Source organism: Heptranchias perlo, chromosome 1 (assembly GCF_035084215.1).
Source record: "Heptranchias perlo isolate sHepPer1 chromosome 1, sHepPer1.hap1, whole genome shotgun sequence".
Taxonomy (NCBI): domain Eukaryota; kingdom Metazoa; phylum Chordata; class Chondrichthyes; order Hexanchiformes; family Hexanchidae; genus Heptranchias; species Heptranchias perlo.
Window position 1 is genome coordinate 143986767 of NC_090325.1, and position 22009 is coordinate 144008775.

The following is a 22009-nucleotide window of genomic DNA, read 5'->3' on the forward strand; positions in this document are numbered from 1 at the left end:
CTCTCCGAGCTCTGCTCAGCTGGACACAGATTCTGAACCCCAGGGGCCATCCATGAAGAGGGTAATCATAGAGGGACAGCAGCAAATCTGCGAGGTACTGGCTGTCCTGTCAACAGCAGAAAGGATGGATGAATCCAGCTCAAGCATTAGTGGTTTGATGCTGCAGGCCATTGTGAGGATGTCCTCTTCCATGGGCAGACCGGCCTCCTCCGTGTAACATCAATCACTGCAATCAAGTCAGTCCCTGCAGGCCATGACCACGGCCTGCAGATTTTGGATGCCAACATGTCTGTCGCCTTAAACAGGATGACAGATACCTGAGCCGAGGCCTTATAAAAGTGTCGCTGATCTGCACCAAGCTGCCACCCTGCAGAGTGGTAGGAATAATGTGCCGCTGGCCCAGGAGAGGGATGAAGGCAAAAGGGAACATGGAAGTGGGAACCTCACTCGAAGCGCTCCCACGTCGTACCCGTTTGCACCCCCCCCCCCCAACCAGTACCCGACAAGCTGCCTCCTCTCCCGATGGTTGAGTCTGCCCCTGCACAGGTGGTGCAGTCTTTAGCGGGGCCCTCACGGGCTCCAACACCCAGAGGTGGTCTGCCAAGAGCACTTCAACAGTCAGAGCAGGGAGCTGAGCACCCTGCCTCTACCCCTGCTGAAACCACAGGGGTTGCACCATGTAGGAGTGCTAGGGAAAGGAAGAGAAAAGCTTTGTAGTTCACCAAGGGTATGCGCATGGGTGTTTGTGAAAATATTATGTTATTAAGTTTTCTTTTGTTTTTAAAATCAAATCACATAAAATTTATTAATTTGCACCACTTTCCCGTGTTGCCCATTCTTGCGTGCCAAGTCTCAATTCACCTTTTTAATGGAAGGAATCTTACAACACCAGGTTATAGTCCAACAGTTTTATTTGAAAATCACAAGCTTTCGGAGGCTTCACACTTCACCTGACGAAGCAGAAAGCCTCTGAAAGCTTGTGATTTTCAAATAAAACTGTTGGACTATAACCTGGTGTTGTAAGATTCCTTACATTTGTCAACCCCAGTCCATCACCGGCATCTCCACATCACATTCACCTTTTTAGTTGGTTGTTGGTGAATATGAAGATGTGAATTGACAGAGACCAATTGGTGGATGTGCAATGGGTGGATGGTTGGTTACAGGACTGCTTTGTGTCAGTGGGGTTGGGAGGACGGGCCAGGAGATGTGATCGTTACTTTGGTCCAGTCTGAATGACTAAATGAGCCTTCGAGCTATTCGGGAATCCCTGGCATCCTGAGCAGCAATGTGAGTGGATGGTGTGGTGTTGGGTGCCCCATCTTCATCTTCCTCCTCCTCTCCATTGGAATCCTCTTCAGATGATGAGCGGCTTGTTCCTCCTCCACCTCTAGTCCTCGCTGCTGTGCTATTTTATGCAGAACACAACACACCAAGATGATCCTAGAGACCCTCGCTGGCGAGTATGAAGGGTGCCTCCAGACCTGTCCAGGCACCTGTAGTACATCTTGAGTGTGCCGATGGCTTGTTCGATGTCACATCTGGTTGTCACATTCCCGACGTTGTAGCGTTCCTGGTGGGGTTCCTCAGAGGTGTCATCAGCCAGGATTGAAGGGGGTATCCTTTATCGCCTAGCACCACCCTTTAAGGCTGGTTCCAGTTACCAACAGATCGGGGACGTTGAACTGCCGCAGTATGAAAGCAACATGGCAGCTCCCAGGGAATCTGGCGCAGATCAGCATGAACCTTTACTTGTGGTTGAAAACCAGCTGAACAGTGATCGAATGAAATCCCTTGCGGTTGACAAATATCCCGCCCGTCTTGAGGGGTTAAAATTCCCCCCAACATGTCTGTGTGTTTCCAGCATTTTCCTGTTTTTGTTTCAGATTTCCAGCATTTACCCCTACTGCTACTCTGGATGTAAAAAGCATATTCAGCATAGGCTAAGGGTTAAACCTGGGGGCCTTTGTAACCTGCAAGAGTCGGCTACTTACTGTCTTAACTATCTGGGCTATCAGAAAAGCCACAAGATTTATTCTGTTCACAGGGATGATCGACACGATCAATTAATGGACACCATGCTAATTAATTCAAAGAGAACAATTACTCCACCATTCATTCCCTGGAGGACATTTACTTAATAGAAATTAGATTCTAAAAAGGAACACTTTGTTCATGACTAGACTGTTCCCATTAAGAGACTTGTACTGTATTTTGAAAAGTTCTTTCAAAAAACACTTTGGTTTTAAGGATATGTGAAGTAATCCTTGCAAGTACAATTGTGAAATGCTTTAGCAGGAGTGTGGGATTAGACGAATAAGAATGAACTGTAATCTTTTAATGTTGTTGAGTTTAGACCAGTGGGTGTGCCCCATGATTGGATAATAAAAGAAAATTATTGTTTTGTGGGTTCCACTTCTTGGTTAATGGCTACTTCATGAGTTTATTGGATTTCAGTGGATTACGAAACAGTGCATGCTTTCTCCAAGAGTTCAGTTTTCACAACAACCTTCAAGTTAATCCAGAATACTGCAGCCAGGGACCTCTCACAAAAAGTCCCGCCACCCATCACTCCTCTCCTTGCCAAGCTCCACTGGCTTGGAGCAGTACGGAGCGAGTGCTACATTGCTGGAGGTGCTATATTTTGGAGGAGACATCATATTGGGGCTCCATTCGTCTGCTCAAATGGACGTAAAAGATTCCAGTGAATGGGCCAACACCACCAAAACAGATTTACTTCCCCTTAACCAACTCCACCTCACTGCTGTCCGTGGGACCTTGCTGTATGCAAATTGGCTGCTATGTTTTGTCTCATAACAACTGGGTACATGTTATGTTACTGGACTAGTATCCAGAGGCCTGGATTAATAATCCAGAGAATGTGAGTTCAAATCTTACCACGGCAGTTTGAGAAGTTGAATTCAGGTTAAAAAATCTGGAAATAAATAGCTGGTAAAAATTCACTAATGTAATTTAGGAAAGGAAACCTGCCGTCGTTACCGGGCCTGGCCTATATATGTGACTCCGTGGTTGATTCTTAAGTACCCTATGAAGTGGCCTAGCAAACCACTCAGTTGTACCTAACCCCTACAAATAATACTACACGGACTGAGTGGTTCAAGAAGGTGGCCCACCATCACCTTTTCAGTGTAACTAGGGATGGGCAATAAAAGCAGCCGTGCTAGCGATGCTCACATCCTGAGAATGAGAAAAAAAGTGACTGCAATTCAAAAGTAATTCAGTGGCAGTAAAGAACTTTGAGACACCCTGAGGATATAAAAGAATTCGATATTAACCCCCCCAAAGTGGGCAGGAGAGGGTCTGTGAGGTTAAAAGTGAAACAACAGAGAATGCGACTCCACCTGCCATGTACCCGCCCGTTGTCGTTTTTTGGCGGGACATTTCATTAACATATTTAAAATCGGGCTCCCACAGTGCAATTGGGAACCCGATTTAAACTTTACAGTTGCAGGTTTTCCAGAGGTCGGGAAACCCGACAGTAAAAGAGAAGCAGGAGCTGCCAGCTCCACAGGTAAGTGCAGGAGTGCTCCCCTCAGCCCCTCAAGGAAGCCTTTGGCCTCCCCTCTACCGATTGCACCCTCTCTCTCCCCACTGCCGCAGGCAACCTCCCCTCTCCCTACCCAACCAAGCCCCAAACACCAACCTCCCCACTCCCGATTGGTTTTCCCGCCCGGCAGCTGGCCAGGCTGGCAACTTGGCCAGCTGCCGGGTGGGAAACTGAAGAAAAAAATGTTAACGAGGTCCTGCCGTTAAATGCGGCAGGACCTCCGCATCCTCGGCCTTGTCGGACTTTTCGGCTGTTTTTGGCCTCCCCCGCACCCTCCCCGTAAATATCGGGGCCTTCAAGTTCCTTCTTCTAATTGGAAGTTGTAGTTTAACCTGGTCTACAAGTAACTACCATCATAAACTATCTTATCTAGTTTGTTTTATAACAACAACAACTTGCATTTATATAGTGCCTTTAACATAGCAAAATATCCCAAGGCACTTCACAGGAGCGATATCAAACAAAATGTGACACCGAGCCACATAGGAGATATTAGGACAGGTGACCAAAAGCTTGGTCAAAGAGGTAGGTTTTAAGAAGTGTCTTAAAGGAGGAGAGGTAGAGGTGGAGAGGTTTGGGGATGGAATTCCGGAGCTTAGGGCCTAGGCAGCTGGAGGCATGGCCGCCAATGGTAGAGCGAAGGAAATCGGGGATATGCAAGAGGCCAGAATTGGAGGAGCGCAGAGTTCTCGGAGGGTTGTAGGCCTGGAGGAGGTTAGAGAGATAGGGAGAGGCGAGACCATGGAGGGATATGAAAACAAGGATGATAATTTTAAAATCGCGGTGTTGTCAGACCGGGAGCCAATGTAGGTCAGCAAGCACAGGGGTGATGGGGGAATGGGGCTTGGTGCGATTTAGGATACGGGCAGCACAGTTTTGGATGAGCTCAAGTATACAGAGGGTGGAAGATGGGAAGCTGACCAGGAGAACATTGGAATAGTCGAGTCTAGAGGTAACAAAGGCATGAATGAGGGTTTCAGCAGCAGATGAGCCGAGGCAGGGGCGGAGACAGGCGATGTTACGGAGGTAGAAGTAGGCAGTCTTGGTGACAGAGTAGATATGTGGTCAGAAGCTCAGCTCAGGGTCAAATAGGACATCAAACTTGCGTACGGTGTGGTTCAGCCTCAGACAGTGGCCAGAGAAAGGGATGGAGTTGGTGGCTAGGAGACGGAGTTTGTGGCGGGGACCAAAGACAATGGCTTCGGTCTTCTCAATATTTAATTGGAGGAAATTTCTGCTCATCCAAGTCTGCATGTCGGACAAGCAGCGTGACAAATCAGAGGCAGTGGAAGGTTTGAGGGAGGCGGTGGTGAGGTAGAGCTGGGTGTCATCCGCCTACATGTGGGACCTGATGTGATTTAGGATGATGTTGCCGAGGGGCAGCATGTAGTTGAGAAGTAGGAAGTGGCTAAGGATTGATCCTTATGGGACGCCAGAGGTAATGATGCAGGAGGGGATAGCAAAGTCATTGCAGGTGATTCTCAAAGATACCCAGGTAGCTGCTAACCAAGGTGAGGAATGTCAAAAGTGATAGCTCAAAAGCAGATTCAAGATGCACCCTCTTTAAGGACTTAGAAGATCCTATACAGCACATGGTTGAAAGGATCATAATACACTGAGGTTTTTGCCTTATTGACAGTGCCTTTGATAAACAGTTCTGCCTCATTGAGTTATAAGAAAGAAGCATCTTTCAAGAATCTGCAACTGTTTCTCAAAAATATTTTGTAATTAATCTGGCACTGTTTGACAAGTTTTGGGGCTTACCAAACAGGTTCCTCTAGGCTCTGGGAAACAACTGAAATGTAGCACACATTGGCAATATTTTTGAACCATAGGGGGTTACCATAGATACCAGAATGTGGAAATCACTCATTTGTAGTGTCAAGTTCCCCTCTTGGAGAATTTGGTATGATCCTTCCTGTGTATGTTAATATGGCCCATATTCCTGTAATGAATTAATTGTAGCTTTTCTACACCTCATATCCTCTAGGCCCTTTGTATTCTTATACCTTGCTCAAGACTAACCCAAGACAATTATTGAACCTGCACTATTATGTCATTTTCCATTTCTTACACAATCTATCCTTGTTTCTACAACAATGGCCTACAGAATTTTGTTTAAAAAATAATTGACATTGACAATTTGTTTCAAATTTCACCTGCCAGGAGTTAATCAGTCATCCAAGTTCATTGTTGGAGCTTTTCACCCAGCTCTTAGTCACGCTCACTTTGTACTAATTTGGATAGATGATTAATAGATATTTTATCAATTCTTTTCAATATGGAGATTACAGAAAAGAGACACTCTCAAATAAGAGAAAGAAGAAATAACTTGCATTTATATTGCACCTTTTACATTCTCAGGATGTCTCAAAGTTAATTAATTATGTTTTGAAGTGTAGTCACTGTTATGTAGGCAAGCATGGCAGTCAATTTGTGCACAGCAGAATCCCTCAGACAGCAATGAGATAAATGACCATTCTGTAATTTTTTTTTGATGATGACGGCTGAGATATAAATGTTGGCCACAATACCCGGAGATCTTCTTGTGGAGGCACTAAATGAATACTTCGTATCCATCTTCACTAGAGAAGAGGATGCTGCCATTGTCGCAGTAAAGGATGAGGTAGTAGTGATATTGGATGGGATAAAAATGAAGAGGAGGTACTTAAAACATTGGCAGTAATCAAAGTAGAAAAGTCACCCGGTCCAGATGGGATGTATCCTAGGTTGCTGAGGGAAGTAAGGGTGGAAATTGCGGACGCTCTGGCCACAATCTTCCAATCCACCTTAGATATGGGGATGGTGCTGGAGGACTGGAAGATTGCAAATGTTACACCCCTGCTCAAAAAAGGGGAGAGGGATAAACCCGGCAATTACAGGCCAGTCAGCCTAATGTCAGTAGTGGGGGAAACTTTTAGAGGCAATAATCTGGGACAAAATTAATTGGCACTTGGAAAAGTATGGGCTAATACATGAAAGTCAGCAAGGATTTGTTAAAGGCAAATCGTGTTTGACTAACTTGATTGAATTCTTTGATGAAACAATGGAGAGGTTTGATGAGGGTAGTGCAGTTGATGTGTATATGGACTTTCAAAAGGCATTTGATAATGCATCACATAATAGACAGGTTAGCAAAATTAAAGCCCATGGGATTAAAGGGATAGTGGCAGCGTGGATACAAAATTAGCTAGGGGACAGAAAGCAGAGAGTAGTGGTGAATGGTTGTTTTTCAGACTGGAGGGAAGTATACAGTGGTGTTCCCCAGGGATCAGTAATAGGACCACTGCTCTTTTTGATATATATTAGTGACCTGGACTTAGTTACAGAGGGTATAATTTCAAAGTCTGCAGATGACACAAACCTCAGAAATGTAGTAAACAATATGGAGGATAGTAACAGATTACAGGAGGACACACGGCCCGAATTTACCAGGGGTGCGGGTTCTGGGCGGATGGGCCAGCGGGCGCCTTGAAAACGCGCCCGGTGAAATTAGTGGGTTGCCCGTGCGATCGTAGCAGGCAACACACTAATTGGAAGCACTTACCTGCTCCTCCGGGTTCCCCGATGCTGATCTGCGCGTCGGGCGGGCTGCACATGCGCAGTAAGATCTGTCAGCTGGAGGCGCTCTATTTAAAGGGGCAGTCCTCCAATGACAGATGCTGCCACAAACAGCAAAAATTACAGCATGGAGCAGCCCAGGGGGAAGGCTGCTCCCAGTTTAATGATGCCTCACCCCAGGTATCATTAGATGGGGTGAGGAGGAGGGGGAGGACAGAGATCTTCCCCCCAGCGGGCGGGAGGAAGCGGCTTGCCTCTGCCACCAAGAAGGCCTGGCTCGAGGTGGCAGAGGAGGTCACCTGCACCACCAACATATCGCCCACCTGCATACAGTGCAGGAGGCGCTCCAATGACCTCAGTAGATCAGCCACAGTGAGAACACTTACTCATTCCCCTACACTCCGTCTGCCACAACACTGCCCCCACCCCACATCTCCTTCGGCACTGCCAACACTACTCTGTCACATCACCCCTCATACCCACTCAAACCTCATCCTCATCTTACCTGCACCTACTCACCTCGCGAGTACTCATCCCGCCACTACCACGCAACCCAATCCTCATACAATCTCATGGCTCTATCCCATACTCACCCTCTCGTGCATCTCTCTCACGGCCAGCCTCACTCAACCTGCCACCACCTGTGCTGCAGCCACAGGGCATGCATCACATATGTGCAGTAGGCAGCATAAGGCAAACGTGTCGTGAGCATGAAGGGGATGCACAAGGGTGTTTGAGGGTCTGTCATGGGTGTTACATCTATTGAATTAAAGAACAACTCACATCACACATTATATTGGCACCACTACTGCCATGTCTTCGCGAATCCTGTCCGGTTTGTGCAATAATGCCCGCTCCTGGATATCCCTATGAGGACCCACCACTGATGCCACCCAGTGTGTCACTGCAGAGTGGCTGTAGGTGTATTTGCAGGGCTCTTCTGCGCAGACGACTGAGAGACATCGGGGATGTCCCCGGTTGCAGCCTGGAAGGCTGTGGAGCAGAAGTTCGGGAGGGCAGTGGTGACTTTGACAGCGACAGGAAGGAAGATGGTGCACGGGCCAGCCAGGAGCAGCTCGGCATGAAAGAGGCTGCAGATGTCCACGGCTACATGTCGACTGAGTCTGAGCCTCCATGTGCACTGCTGCTCAGAGAGGTCCAGGAGGCTGAGCCTCGGTCTGTGGAACGTGTGGCGAGGGTACTGCCCTCTGCGACGCATCTCTCTCTGCGGTAGCCCTCCCTCCTGCTGTACAGGTGGATGTGTCACAGCACTCTGTTGTGGAGCTCCACATGTCAGAGGTGGACGGCGTGGATGGCGAGGCTGGTGATGCTGTTCGCCTTCCGAGGAGGTCATGACTGCAGCTACGGCGGCCCCCATCCGCAAGATGTACATCTGAGGGGTCCGCAAGGTAGGTATGCTAAACCTTTATAAAACACTGGTTAGGCCTCAGCTAGAGTATTGTGTTCAATTCTGGGCACCATACTTTAGGAAGGATGTCAAGGTCTTAGAGAGGGTGCAGAAGAGATTTACTAGAATGGTACCGGGGATGAGGGACTTCAGTTATGTGGAGAGACTGGAGAAGCTGGGGTTGTTCTCCTTAGAACAGAGAAGGTTATGGGGAGATTTGATAGAGGTGTTAAAAACTATGAACGGTTTTGACAGAGTAAGTAAGGAGAAACTGTTTCCAGTGGCAGAAGGATCGGTAACTAGAGGACACAGATTTAAAGTAATTGGCAAATAGCCAGAGGTGACATGGGGAAACATTTTTTTTTACACAGCAAGTTGCAATGATCTGGAATGCACTGCCCGAAAGGATGGTGGAAGCAGATTCAATAGTAACTTTCAAAAGGGAATTGGTTAAATACTTGAGGGAAAAAATTTATAGGGCCATGGGGAAAGAACAGGGGAATGGAACTAAATGGCTAGCTCTTTCAAAGAGCTGGCACAGGCACAATGGGCTGAATGGCCTCCTCCTGTGCTGTACCTACTATGTACTCCCCTGCTTTTCTTTGAATAGTGCCAGGGGATCTTTTACATCCACCCGAACAGTCGGGACTGCGGTTTAAAGACTCATCTAAAAAACAGCACGTCTAACAATTTGATACACCCAGTACCTCAGTGAAGTGTTAGCCTAGAATATGTGCTCAAATCCTGGAATGGAGCTTGGATCTTCTGACTCAGAGGCAAGAGTGCCGCCAATGAGCCAAGTTGACATGTGATTAATGAACAAAACGCCAGACCATAAGACTTTTTGGCATTCTGTTCATTATTCACAACGATGATTACTGATATCAACCATTAATTAAGTAAAAGAGATTTGCTGACGCAAGAAACTCCTTGCAAGAAATTATTTTCGTCATAGGCGCTTAGGGCAAAAAAAACTGCATGAATGATAACTAAGGAAATAAACTATAATTAAAGTAATTTATCTTTTACAAAATAAATGTCAGCGCGCTTTGCTTATGGTAGACAACATAAGGCTGCCTTCTTTACTGCAATACAAGTTCAGTCATTTTCAAGAGAAAGCATAGGGAATGTCCCATAATCATTGTGCTGAATCAAGAGAAACAAACTAAATGTCACAAATGAAAGATAAGGAAATCTGAGGGCAAAGATAACACAAGTAATCACTTTGTGTCAGCCTTGGCTCAGTGGTAGCACACTCTCAACCTCTGAGTTGGATGATTGGAGGTTCAAGTCCCACTCCAGGATTCGAACAAATAATCTAGGCTGACACTTTCACTCAGTACTGAGGGAGTGCTGCACTGTCAGAAGTGCTGTATTTCAGATGAGATGTAAGACCAAGGCCCCATCTATCTGTTCAGGTGAACGTAAAAGACTCCATGACAATTTTAAGAGGAGCAGGGAGTTCTCCTGGTGTCCTAGCCAACATTCATCCCTCAACCAAGGCTAAGAAAACAGATTAACTGATCATTCATCTCATTGCTGTTTGTGAGATTGACAACAGTGACTTTACTTCAAAAATAATTCATTGGCTGTGAAGCGCTTTGAAACACCCTGTACACATGAAAGGTGCTATATAAATGCAAGTCGTTCTTTCTTTACTTCATACAAAGAAGTTAACTTGTGGAATAGACAGTGATCCAACACTGAATGTTGACTTCGTTGAAGCATTCAACAAATGGAGATATTGCTGGTTCAAACTGAAGTGAGGAAGTCTTCTTGGTGTTAAGATGGGAGGGAAATGATATTAGTTAAATGACATGGGAATACTAGGTAGTTGAATGGCCTTTTCTTGTTTTTAAACCTACATTTTTATAACAGTTACTGGTTCTGAAATCTTGCAAAGCTGATCTCTGGAAGAAATTAACCATAAAAAGTGACATTATTGGGGAACTGGGTGGTACATTTTGTTATCAAGTGGTTTTTCACCACTGAAGCCTGGATTCAAAAGCAGCCCAAACTGATGGGATGGAAGTCTCCTCTCTATGCCATTTGTAAGGAGTCTATACAAAACAAGGTTTGGGCATTGTTAATCGAATTCCTGGAAGACTAGGTTGCAAAGCACAGGACTGATCACAAATTAGGAATTTTACTCAGAGAGGCCATGGGGAAAAAATTCAGGTTTACGCTGTAAGAGATGCTTCTTTGAAAATGGGGTTACGGCACATTCTTGGGACAGTTTAGACTCTTCAACTAACATGTAGTAACTAATTTGCAAATGTTTGATGCCGATACTTGGGCCCAAAATGGAGCCTGAGGATTGTGGGGGCGGGGGGTGGGGGGGGAGATTGGGAAAGGTGGGACTGCTCCGCTTTCCATGTCAACTTCCCTGAAACTTTATGGCCAAAAAATTCCACTAAAAAGTACATTAATTTTAAAACGAAAAGCATTGTACAAATTTCTCAATCAGTAAATTTCCAAGATGGTTTAAAGTCCTACGGCTCGATTTTCGCGTTGGGTTACCTGCGGGTTTCCAGCGGGGGGGCCCCGAAAATCCCGATATCTGGTCACGTGACCGGATCGCGCCGAAATCCCGCCCACTTCCGGGTACCGCGCTGACGTGCGGGGCTGCGCGCGCAAGCCCCGCTGGTGGGAATCCCGCAGGCAATTAAAGCCAGCGGGGTTCCACTTGAGTGTACTTACCTTGCTTGTTGAGGTCAGTTAATGAGCTGAAGCAGCTGTCAAAGAGGAAGTGTGGGATTTTGGGTTCAAGGCAGTGAGTTTCCCACACTGGGGGAAACAGTCTCTCTCCAACCAGGCGTGTTGCAGCCAGCAGCCTGTGGCAGGTGCCAAGGTGCACTCCACGGGGGAGAGCCCTCACCCACGCAGGAGGCCACCGCGTCACATAGGGCAACCCCTGCCCTCCACCACCCCCGCCAAGCCAGAGGACAGACCGACACGAAACCGCAGCCCTAGTGCGAGGAACCACCCACCTACCCTGCACAACCCCTCAGACCAACACCTGCCAGATGGGTGGTGCGTGGACACCCTCGAAGGACGAACAGCATGACCAGCCCCAGCAGCCTCGCAATCCACGCCGTCCGCCACAGAGACGTGGAGCCCCCCAACACGGTGTTGTTGCACGCCCACCTGCACAGCAGGAGGGAGGGCTACCGCAGGGAGAGACGCATCGCAGAGGGCACTACCCTCGCCGCAGGGTCCACAGACCGAGGCGCAGCTCCCCGGACCTCTCCGAGCAGCAGTGCACGGGGAGGCGCAGATTCGCTCGACATGTAGTCGTGGAGATCTGCAGGCTCTTTCATGCCGAGCTGCTCCTGGCTGGCCCCAGCACCAACTGCTTACCTGTCGCTGTCAAAGTCACCACTGCCCTCCACAACTTCTCCTCCGCATCCTTCCAGGGTGCAGCCGGCTACACCGCCGATGTCTCTCAGTCGTCTGCGCGGAAGAGCCCTGCAAATACACCTGCACCTACTCTGCAGTAACACGATGGGTGGCATCAGTGGTGGGTCCTCATAGTGATACCCAGGAGTGGGCATTATTGGACACAACGGACAGGATTCGCGGAGACATGGCAGTGGTGGTGTCAATATAATGTGTGCTGTTTGTTGCTCTGAAATTCAATATAGGTAACACCCAGGACAAACCCTCAGACACCCTTGTGCACCCCCTTCATGCTCACGACACGTTTGCCTTACGCTGCCTACTGCACATATGTGATGCATGCCCTGTGGCTGCAGCACAGGTGGTGGCAGGTTGAGTGAGGCTGGCCGTGAGGGAGATGCACGAGAGGTTGAGTATGGGATGGAGCAATGAGATTGTATGAGGATTGGGTCGCGTGTTAGTGGCAGGATGAGTACTGGCGAGGTGAGTAGGTGGAGGTAAGATGAGGATGGGGTTTGAGTGGGTATGAAGGGTGATGTGACAGAGTAGTGTTGGCGGTGCCGAAGGAGATGTGGGGTGGGGGCAGTGTTGTGGCAGACGGAGTGTAGGGGAAAGACTTCGTGTTCTCACTGTGGCTGACCTACTGCGGTCATTGCAGCGCCTCCTGCACTGTATGCAGGTGGGCCATATGTTGGTGGCGCAGGTGACCCCCTCTGCCACCTCGAGCCAGGCCTTCTTGGTGGCAGAGGCAGGCCGCTTCCTCCCGCCCGCCGGGGGGAAGATCTGTGTCCTCCCCCTCCTCCTCACCCCATCTGATGATACCTGGGGTGAGGCATCATTAAACTGGGAGCAGCCTTCCCCCTGGGCTGCTCCATGCTGCAATTTGTCCCATTGGTTGCAGCATCTGTCAGTGGAGGACTGCCCCTTTAACTAGAGAGCCTCCAGCTGACAGATCGTACTGCGCATGCGCAGCCCGCCCGACGCGCAGACCAGCGCCGTGGACCCCGGAGGAGCAGGTAATTGATTCCTATTAGTGTGTTGCCTGCTACGATCGCGCGGGCAACCCACTAATTTCGCCGAGCGTGTTGACCACGCTCCCGGAGGACCACCCGCTGGGAACCCGCAGGCCTGCTAAATTCGGGCCCCTAGTCTCTTTAATGACACTATTTTAAAAGGCTAAACAGTGGTCCTCGTGGGAAAATCAAACTAAAACTCTTCCAGCATTGTTTTGGACAGTAAGCTTGCAGTCTGCCATCAGGTTACACAATGCTATTGGCATTTACAATTTGTTGACCTCTTTACCCTCCCTAATTAGAAGACAACGCCCCTTTTAATTCTCCTATAGATTAGGCTACAATAATTACCAACAAGGATAGTTAGGTTTATTTTGTCTAGACATCTGTTTCAACTACTGCAAGCCCATAAACTGCAAATGAATCACAGCCAAATTTAAGCCCCAAAGCCCAGATGATGACAGATTTTATTAAGTGTAGTTGAATGTGTGAAAACCTATATGAGTTTTTCAAATCACAACCCCAAAGCACCTACACCAAAAAAATGTTGCAAAGCCTTATGAAGATTTTTTTAAAAAAGGAAACACTGTACATTTGTGGGAGACAACATGGGACAGTGGGTTGGCACACTATCCATTCATCCTGGTGACCAGGTTTGAATCCAATCCAGACTGATGTGATGAAATTGCTTTTTTTTCCAATCACTGTACAGACCTTAAGTAACGAGTCTTAATCCACTTACTTTTAAATGCGAGACCACAATACGAAACTGCCACATTTCATCGCAAGTGGGCAATAAACTGGGAACCTCATACAGACCTGGCAGTCCCCCACTGAGAGGGAAAGAAAGTCAGTCATATTTGGTCACTGTCTGCACCCTCATCCATCTCTCCCCACCCCACCCCACTCCACACCAGCCGATTACAGAGTGCCACTGGTGGAAGGCTGAGAGCTGGTCTCAAGCTAGCTTTCTGGACCAAGAAAAGAGGTGCAGGGAGATTTAAAGGCAAGAGTGGATAAGAAAATTAATCCAAAGCTTTTTTCCGCCAAACAAATAAGATAATAGATCATAGGATATACGAGATTGAAATGTGAAAAAAAAGTTTTAAAAGGCATTTTTTTCATACAGAAAGTGAAATTGGTTCCTACCTTTATCTAGGTCCATGCAAAAATTGTACACAGCTACGGGTCTTGAATGACGTGGGCCCTGTGATGTCCGCCTGGTTGATATATTTGAGGATGGTGCTGAGGAAGTGTCTGACTGGTCCACAATGGCATCTGGAACTGTCCTGAATATCTGGTATGAACAAAGAATAGATTTTCCTCAAAAGCTCTCTACAAAATCAGCATCAAGCCATTCTTATTAACATTTGCTCTGGATGATAAAGTATAATTAAGCCATAAAAAATTTGCTTCATATTTTTGAACAGATCAAACCTTGGATAGCATATGTATGGAGTGGAGCTGTGGAAATAAGTTATATTTCCCCACTCATGTTATAATTAGGGCAAGTAATCTATGTGATATCCTGAAACAAATCTTGTAAATGTCAGCACCTATGACTTGCAGTACTGTTAATTGCCCGAGTAACATGATTTTGCATGAAAAGTCCTCGAGGAGTGAAATTAAATTCAAAAGCAAAACTTTGATAAATCTTCAAATTGCGGGTTATTGCACTTAAGTAGCCTTCCTGTTGCTTATCCGAATGATATTCTATCTTGAATTTTACATCTGTAAAATTGCATCACAACATTAAGGATATCTTGATTCCACATTAATAAAGGTTAAAGTAATGAATCAACTCAAGCACCACAATGATTCAGTCAAGTTACTTCATAAACATTGAAATAAAATACTCTGCTAAAAAAGAATGACAATAAATATGATTTTACAGTAATCATTTGGTCTTGTTTTTTGTGTGGTCTTAATCCTCTGTACAAAATAATGAGTCACAAAAATGTACACACAATATAAGGCTTATGAGGGACTAATTATCATAAGGCTGCTGAGCCAACTGGAAGGACAGAGTGGATGTGTTTGGGTTTCTGAGATTCTTCTTAATATATCTCCCTGAAGTGCTAGAGTGGACAATAAAAAGGAATGAATGCCATTTACTGCACATAACTGACAAGAATCTTACAGATTGTAAGCCACCATTTAGATACAAAGATGTTTCACTGTAAATTATTACAAAGAAGATTAATTTCCTGATATTCAATCACATATGTTGTGTGGATCAATTTGCCTGAGAGACTGCTCTACTGAAAATCCTTAATCCAACATGTACTTAAAGAAACTTAAGGGATGCTTAACTGTAATGCCTTAATTAAAATGTCTAACATGGATATAAAGTAGCACCATCATTATATTAGCACTTATATCAAACAACAAGTAGTCCATTAAACATGGATTAAAAACCCAAGTTAAGGGAGACACCTGCTGGCATAAAGGTGAAAGTGCACCAACCTGCTTGGAACAGCTTTGTGCCAAAATATCAATTTTTGACCATTCAGCATGACAGGTCAAAATTGCCATTTGATCATTAAGGGTCAGCCACCAACTAACACCTTTGTTCTTTTCTTACCACAGCCATAACTACACCAATTTCTAAAAACAGTACATAAATAAAAAAGATCACGGTTGCGAGGAGATTTGATAGAGGTATTCAAAATCATTAAGGATCTGGACAGAGTAGATAGAGAGAAACTGTTCCCATTGGCGGAAGGATCAAGAACCAGAGGTCATAGATTTAAGGTGATTGGTAAAAGAACCAAAGGTGATATGAGGAAAAACTTTTTTACACAGCGAGTGGTTAGGATCTGGAATGCACTGCCCGAGGGGGTGGTGGAGGCAAATTCAGTTATGACCTTCAAAAGGGAACTGGATAAGTACTTGAAGGGAAAAAATTTGCAGGGCTACGGGGAAAGGACGGGGGAGTGGGACTAGCTGGATCGCTCTTGCATACAGCCGGCGCGGACTCGATGGGCCGAATGGCCTCCTTCTGTGCTGTAACCTTTCTACGATTCTATGATCATTGACTGCAGATAAAAACAGAAAATGCTGAAAATACTCAGCAAGTCAGGCAGCATCTGCAGAGAAAGAGGCAGTGTTACCATTTCAGGGTCATGACCTTTTGTCAGAACTGGAAGAAGTTAAAGGTTTAACAGTTTTTAAGCAAGTACAGAACCAGGCAAAGTGGGTGGAGGGGGGAGGAAAGAACGAAAGGGAAGGTCTCTGATAAGGTAGAGAGCAGGAGTGATTAAATGACAAAGGGGATGATGGTGCAAGGCAAGGAGAGTGGTAATGGAACAAGTAAAGAAACAAAAGATGGGTCTAGGAGCAGCTGTAAATGGCAACAGCAGAAATCATTACCAGCACCTGCTGTCCGAAAAAATGGGAGACGTAGTTATGATCTGAAGTTATTGAAATTAATGTTGAGTCCGGAAGGTTGTAAAATGCCTAATCAAAAGATCAGGGGCTGTTCCTCGACCTTCCGTTGAGCTTCTTTGGAACAGTGTAAGAGGCCGAGGACAGAGAGGTCAGTGTGGGAGTGCAACAAAGAATTAAAATGGCAAGTGACCGAAAGGTCAGGGTCACATGTGCGGACTGAACGGAGATGTTCAGCAAAGTGATCACCCAATCTTCTCCCAATGTGGAGGAGACCGCATTGTGAGCAGTATACTAAATTGAAAGAATCACAGAAAGTTAAGGCACAGAAAGAGGCCATTCGGCCAATTGTGTCCGTGCCAGCCGAAAAAGAGCTATTCAACTTAATCCCACTTCCAGCACTTAGTCCGTAGCCCTGTAGGTTACGGCACTTCAAGTGCACATCCAAGTACTTATTAAATGAGTTGAGGGTTTCTGCCTCTACCACCCTTTCAGGCAGTGAGTTCCAGACCCCACCACCCTCTGGGTGAAAAGATTTCTCCTCAGCTCCCCTCTAATCCTTCTACCAATTACTTTAAATCTATGCCCCCTGATTACTGACCCCTCTGCTAAGGGAAATAAGTCCTCCCTATCCACTCTATCTAATCCTGTCATAATTTTATATACCTCAACTAAATCTCCCCTCACCCTCCCCTGTTTCAAAAAAAACAACCCAGCCTATCCAATCTTTTCTCATAGCTAAAATCCTCCAGCCCTGGCAACATCCTCGTAAATCATCTCTGTACTCTCTCTAGTGCAATCTAAAGTACAAGTAAATCGCTGTTTCTCCGAGAAGGAGTGTTTGGGGCCCTGGATGGTGGGAAGGGAGGAAAAGTAAGGGCAGGTGTTGCATCTCCTGCACTTGCACGGGAAGGTGCCATGGGAAGGGGAACGGGTGTTGGGGGTAATGGGAGAGTGGACTAGGGTGTCACAGAAAGAACAGTCCCTTAAAAATGCTGAAAGGGGAGGGGGAAGGGAAGATGTGTTTGGTGGTGGTATCAGACTCAACAATGATTTCAATAACTTCAGATCATAACTACGTCTCCTATTTTTTCGGACAGCAGGTGCTGGTAATGGTTCTGCTGTTGCCATTAACAGCTCCTCTAGACCCATCTTTTGTTTCTTTACTTGTCCCTCCTTGCCTTACACCATCATTCCTTCTGTCATTTAATCACTCCTGCCCTCCACCCTATCACGGACCTGCCCTCTTGTTCTTTCCTCCCCTCCACCCCAACCCTTTGCCTGGCTCTGTACTTGCTTAAAAACGGTTAAACCTTTAACTCCTTCCAGTTCTCACAAAAGGTCATTGACCTGCAATGTTAACTCTGTTTCTTTCTCCACACATGCTGCCTGATATACTGAATATTTCCAACATTTTCTGTTTTTATATCAGATTTCCAGCATCCACAGTATTTTGCTTTTGATAAATTAACTACCTCGCATTAAGACTGTGATTGCAAGTCATTTATCATACAGCATAAACAGGTGTTGAGTGTGTCAGTTACTGGGAACAAACCATGATCTAATTTACAAGTGGTCAAATTCCATTTTTAATACATGGGATTCTGTGATTTTTTTTAAACTACGGTTTTGGTGAAATTCCACAATTTTGTCCATTTTCCATTAAAGCCATAAATCAGTGTCCTTGTCTGTGACATTCATTGCAAATTCTAAATCGAGAGGCTGAAGGTGAGTCAACCTGAATTAACCCAACTCCAGAGGTGGGTCACTAATGAGGCACAGCAAGCAGTGGTTGAGGAAATGACTAAGCAAAATTATAACCTTATGAAACTTTCAAAGTTCTAGTTGAACAAAACACTTTCAAAAAAGTTGGGCGTAGTCAATTGTTTACTACTGAACTACAGTGATTTCCAGTGTGGGAAAAAGTGATAAATGGCACAATAACAAACTTTTCCTAGTGTGTATGAACAATAGCAATGTTGCTGTTGGCAGGGATTGGGGGAAAAAAGCGCAGATACAGTTCAGAACAAGAATTTATATAAAACAGGCTAAGTAACGCCTCGTACCTCTTATACTGCGAGCATGGAAATTAGAGAAACATTAGGACAACAGGCCTAAATCAGAGATAATTATTTTACTATTCACAGTAACCTAAGTATTCAAATAAATATAAAAATGTATAAAAATTGGTTATGTTTATTCTACAAGTTTAATGCATTGTTATGGCATCCAAAAGTCCAAATTTATTTGCACTTCTCAATCAGAAGGATTAACATATTGGGCCAGAATTTATGGAAACTTAAGCCATAGTAATGGCCCGTCTACAATGCACGCCGTTACTATTTCCAGGCAATTATGGCGTGAGTAACTCAGGCCATTACTAAAGTCACGCCGAAATTTCCTGGGGCCCTCTGCGCCACTTCGCCATGAACCTCGCTAAAACAGTGAGAATTCCATCAGTGCTTCACCCCACCTATAAAATCGATGACGATGTCCAATTTACTGGATTAACGCTGCTTTGATCGCCTCTGCCACTTAGACTGAACCAGACGGCACTGGAGACCTGCCAGAGGTGCGATTTAATGCTCCAAGATCGATTTCCCTTAAAGAAAGATGTCTTTTTAGGGAGCTTTGCCGATTTATTTCACTAATGCAGAAATAATTATCTTTCGGACATACTAGCTGCCCGGAAATTTTCCTGTTAAATGGAATTGAATTTTTGAAAGCCATTTAATGTTTGTATCAATTCACTGGTCTCTTGTCCCTTTGCAGTGTCAATCGCTAACTTTAACGTGGGGGATCGATCCAAACAAGTGTTTCTTTCAGAATTCATAATTGATAAATACATTCAATTCCACATCGATGGCACAGTGCATCAGTAAATATTTTGTTGAAGGAATAAATGTAAAATTGATCTATTTAAAGAGTTACAACGACTATTAGAGACCATGCAGCTGCAGCTGCTCTGAATTTAAAGGCAGGGACATCTAAGAAATGAATTATTAAATAATTACTACCTACAGATCTTGCATTCAGTTTTTAATATATTTAATAATTCCCCTGCGTGCTTTGAAATGAATTTGCCCAGCAATATCTGAAAACAATTACAATTTAGAAGCCTCCAATTAGCTCAGGTACCTACAGCCACACATGCTGCCCATATTACACCCAGGAATAACTTTAGAAAACAAAATAAATAACCTGACTAACAGATTTGTGGTGAATTCTCTAAATGGATTCACAGGTCACATACCTGCTTTTATAAACCAGAATAAAAAGTGGATCAATAACGTGATACTATTAAAGGAGGTTAAACTGGTTAATCCCGGAAAACAGGCACTGGGATTGCAGTGAGCGATTAACCCGCGCCCAGTCGTTGCGATGCAGGCAGCACGTAACATTCGTGCTGCCTGGTGATTTCAATGATTGCTGCGTACAGCCAGCGCTACCTGCGCTTTTGAGTGACTGCACACACCAGCAGGGGCCCCAGATATCGGGAGTGGCTAGCACCACTTGAAGGCAGCCTGCACCTCTTAAAAGGGAAGGTGCACTGTGGCTGCAGGAAGTGGTGGAAGTCAATGGTGACGTGAATCTGTGCTGCAAATAGTGAAGCATGGTGATGATGGGAACTCTGGAATTTTTAAATGAGCAACAACTTTGCTGCTCAAAGTTTGCGGGACTTTTATATTTTCAAAATATAAGATACGGGTCTGAATTGAGGTCAGAAATCACACACATAAAACACAGATGCAGGTCCCGTCCTTATGTTTAAAAACAGTTGTTTTATTTTAAAATATTGAACAAAGGTTAGTCAAAACTACATCCCACATCCTCCAATCTACACTCCAGACCCTGTCAATCTGAGTTTGTACCAGGCCTGTGAGGGAGCGTGCACCAAGGTTCTCTGATGATGCACTAGAGGCCTTGGTGCAAGAGGTGGACAGAAGGAGGGGCAGTCTATATTCGCAGGGCAGGCAAGAGGCCCTTCAGACATATGCTCTTGTGGCAGAGGGGGGCAATAGGGGACACCACGAACATGGATGCAGCGCAGGAAGAAGTTCAAAGATTTGACACGAGTGGTCAAGGTGAGTGAGTTCAACTGTCAAGTGGCATCTCCTACCAACTGCACCACTAGTCTCATCCACTGCTCCACGCACTGCACCCCCGTCACCCACATACCAACAAACTCTTTCAATCAGTGCTCAACTCTTCCAATCAGATGCTTCCTCTCACCCTCACACATTACTATTGTTGCAAGCCGCACACCCACAACTCGCAGGTCACACACACTGGCAGCGATTCAACCATTACAGCCACATCACCCAAACACCTTGCAGGACACTCACCAACACACTTCCCACTTTCTTGCAGAAGATGGTGGAGCATAACAGGAGGCAGCAAGTGCCAGTGGCTCCATGGATGATGAACCTGCTGTCCTCTCTCAGGATGACAACATTCCTGTCCCACCGCTGCTACTCTGCCAGTGCCTTTGCTGTTGCCTATCAGATAGCCAGCCCACTCCCTGTAGAGTATTGAAACTTTATAATTGGAACATAGGAACAGGAGTAGGCCATTTAGCCCCTCGTGCCTGTTCTGCCATTCAATGAGATCATGGCTGATCTATGACCTAACTCCATATACCTGCCTTAACCCCATATCCCTTAATACCTTTGGTTAACAAAAATCTATCAATCTCAGATTTAAAATTAATGATTCAGCTACCATCAATTGCCGTTTGCGGAAGAATGTTCCAAACTTCTACCACCCTTTGCATGTAGAAGCATTTCCTAACTTCACTCCTTAAAATCCTGGCTCTAATTTTTAGGCTATGTCCCCTAGTCCTAGTATTCAAGTATAGGAGACCTCCAAAGACAAGTACAAATGCATCAGCAGCCAGAAGCAATAAACCAGCAACGAACCTGTCAATACTGCATGATCCCTTTAAATAGCGTTGGTCGGGGGGGGGGGGGGCGGGGGGGATCCTCCATGCCGTTTAAGACCTGTTCAACTGAGCGTGGAGTTCCAAAATAGCAGCAGTCCCTTTAAATCAGCTTTGCACACTGATTTACATCACAATCTCCTACTCTATATGCTGCCGACTTTCGGTTAGGCGTAACCACCTTGACCAAGATGGAGTCCTGCGCACGTCACGCAAGCCGTGTTCCAAACTTATGTTTAAAAACAGTTGTGCGCCTGCATCTTGGATGCCATTTTCGGGGCTTAGGTGTTCACATAGGGCCTGATTTTAGCAGGCCTGCGGGTTTCCGGCGGGTTGGGTTTCGGGTGCATGGCCTCCGCGCCCGGTGAAATTAGTGGGTTGCCCGCGCGATCGTATAAGGCAATCCACGAATTGGAATCACTTACCTGCTCCTCCGGGTTCCGCGATGCTGGTTTGCGCGTCGGGCGGGCTGCGCATGAGCAGTACGATCTGTCATCTGGAGGCTCTCTAGTTAAAGGGGCAGTCCTCCACTGACAGATGCTGCAACCAATGGAACAAATTACAGCATGGAGCAGCCATGGGGGAAGGCTGCTCCCAGTTTAATGATGCCTCACCCCAGGTATCATCAGATGGGGTGAGGAGGAGGGGGAGGACACAGATCTTCCCCCCGGCGGGCGGGAGGAAGCGGCCTGCCTCTGCCACCAAGAAGGCCTGGCTCGAGGTGGCAGAGGAGG

General features: G+C 46.0%; 1 protein-coding gene across 3 annotated transcripts in view; it reads right to left on the reverse strand.

Annotated features, from left to right (window-relative positions):
• arhgap10 (Rho GTPase activating protein 10) overlaps positions 1-22009 on the reverse strand; it is a 197935-nt gene that overhangs the window by 19579 nt on the left and 156347 nt on the right. For all 3 annotated transcript variants that reach the window (XM_067992215.1, XM_067992209.1, XM_067992222.1), the window contains exon 19: positions 14099-14246. In XM_067992215.1, coding sequence (XP_067848316.1) covers positions 14099-14246 — 148 coding nt within the window. The remainder of the gene's footprint in view (positions 1-14098; positions 14247-22009) is intronic.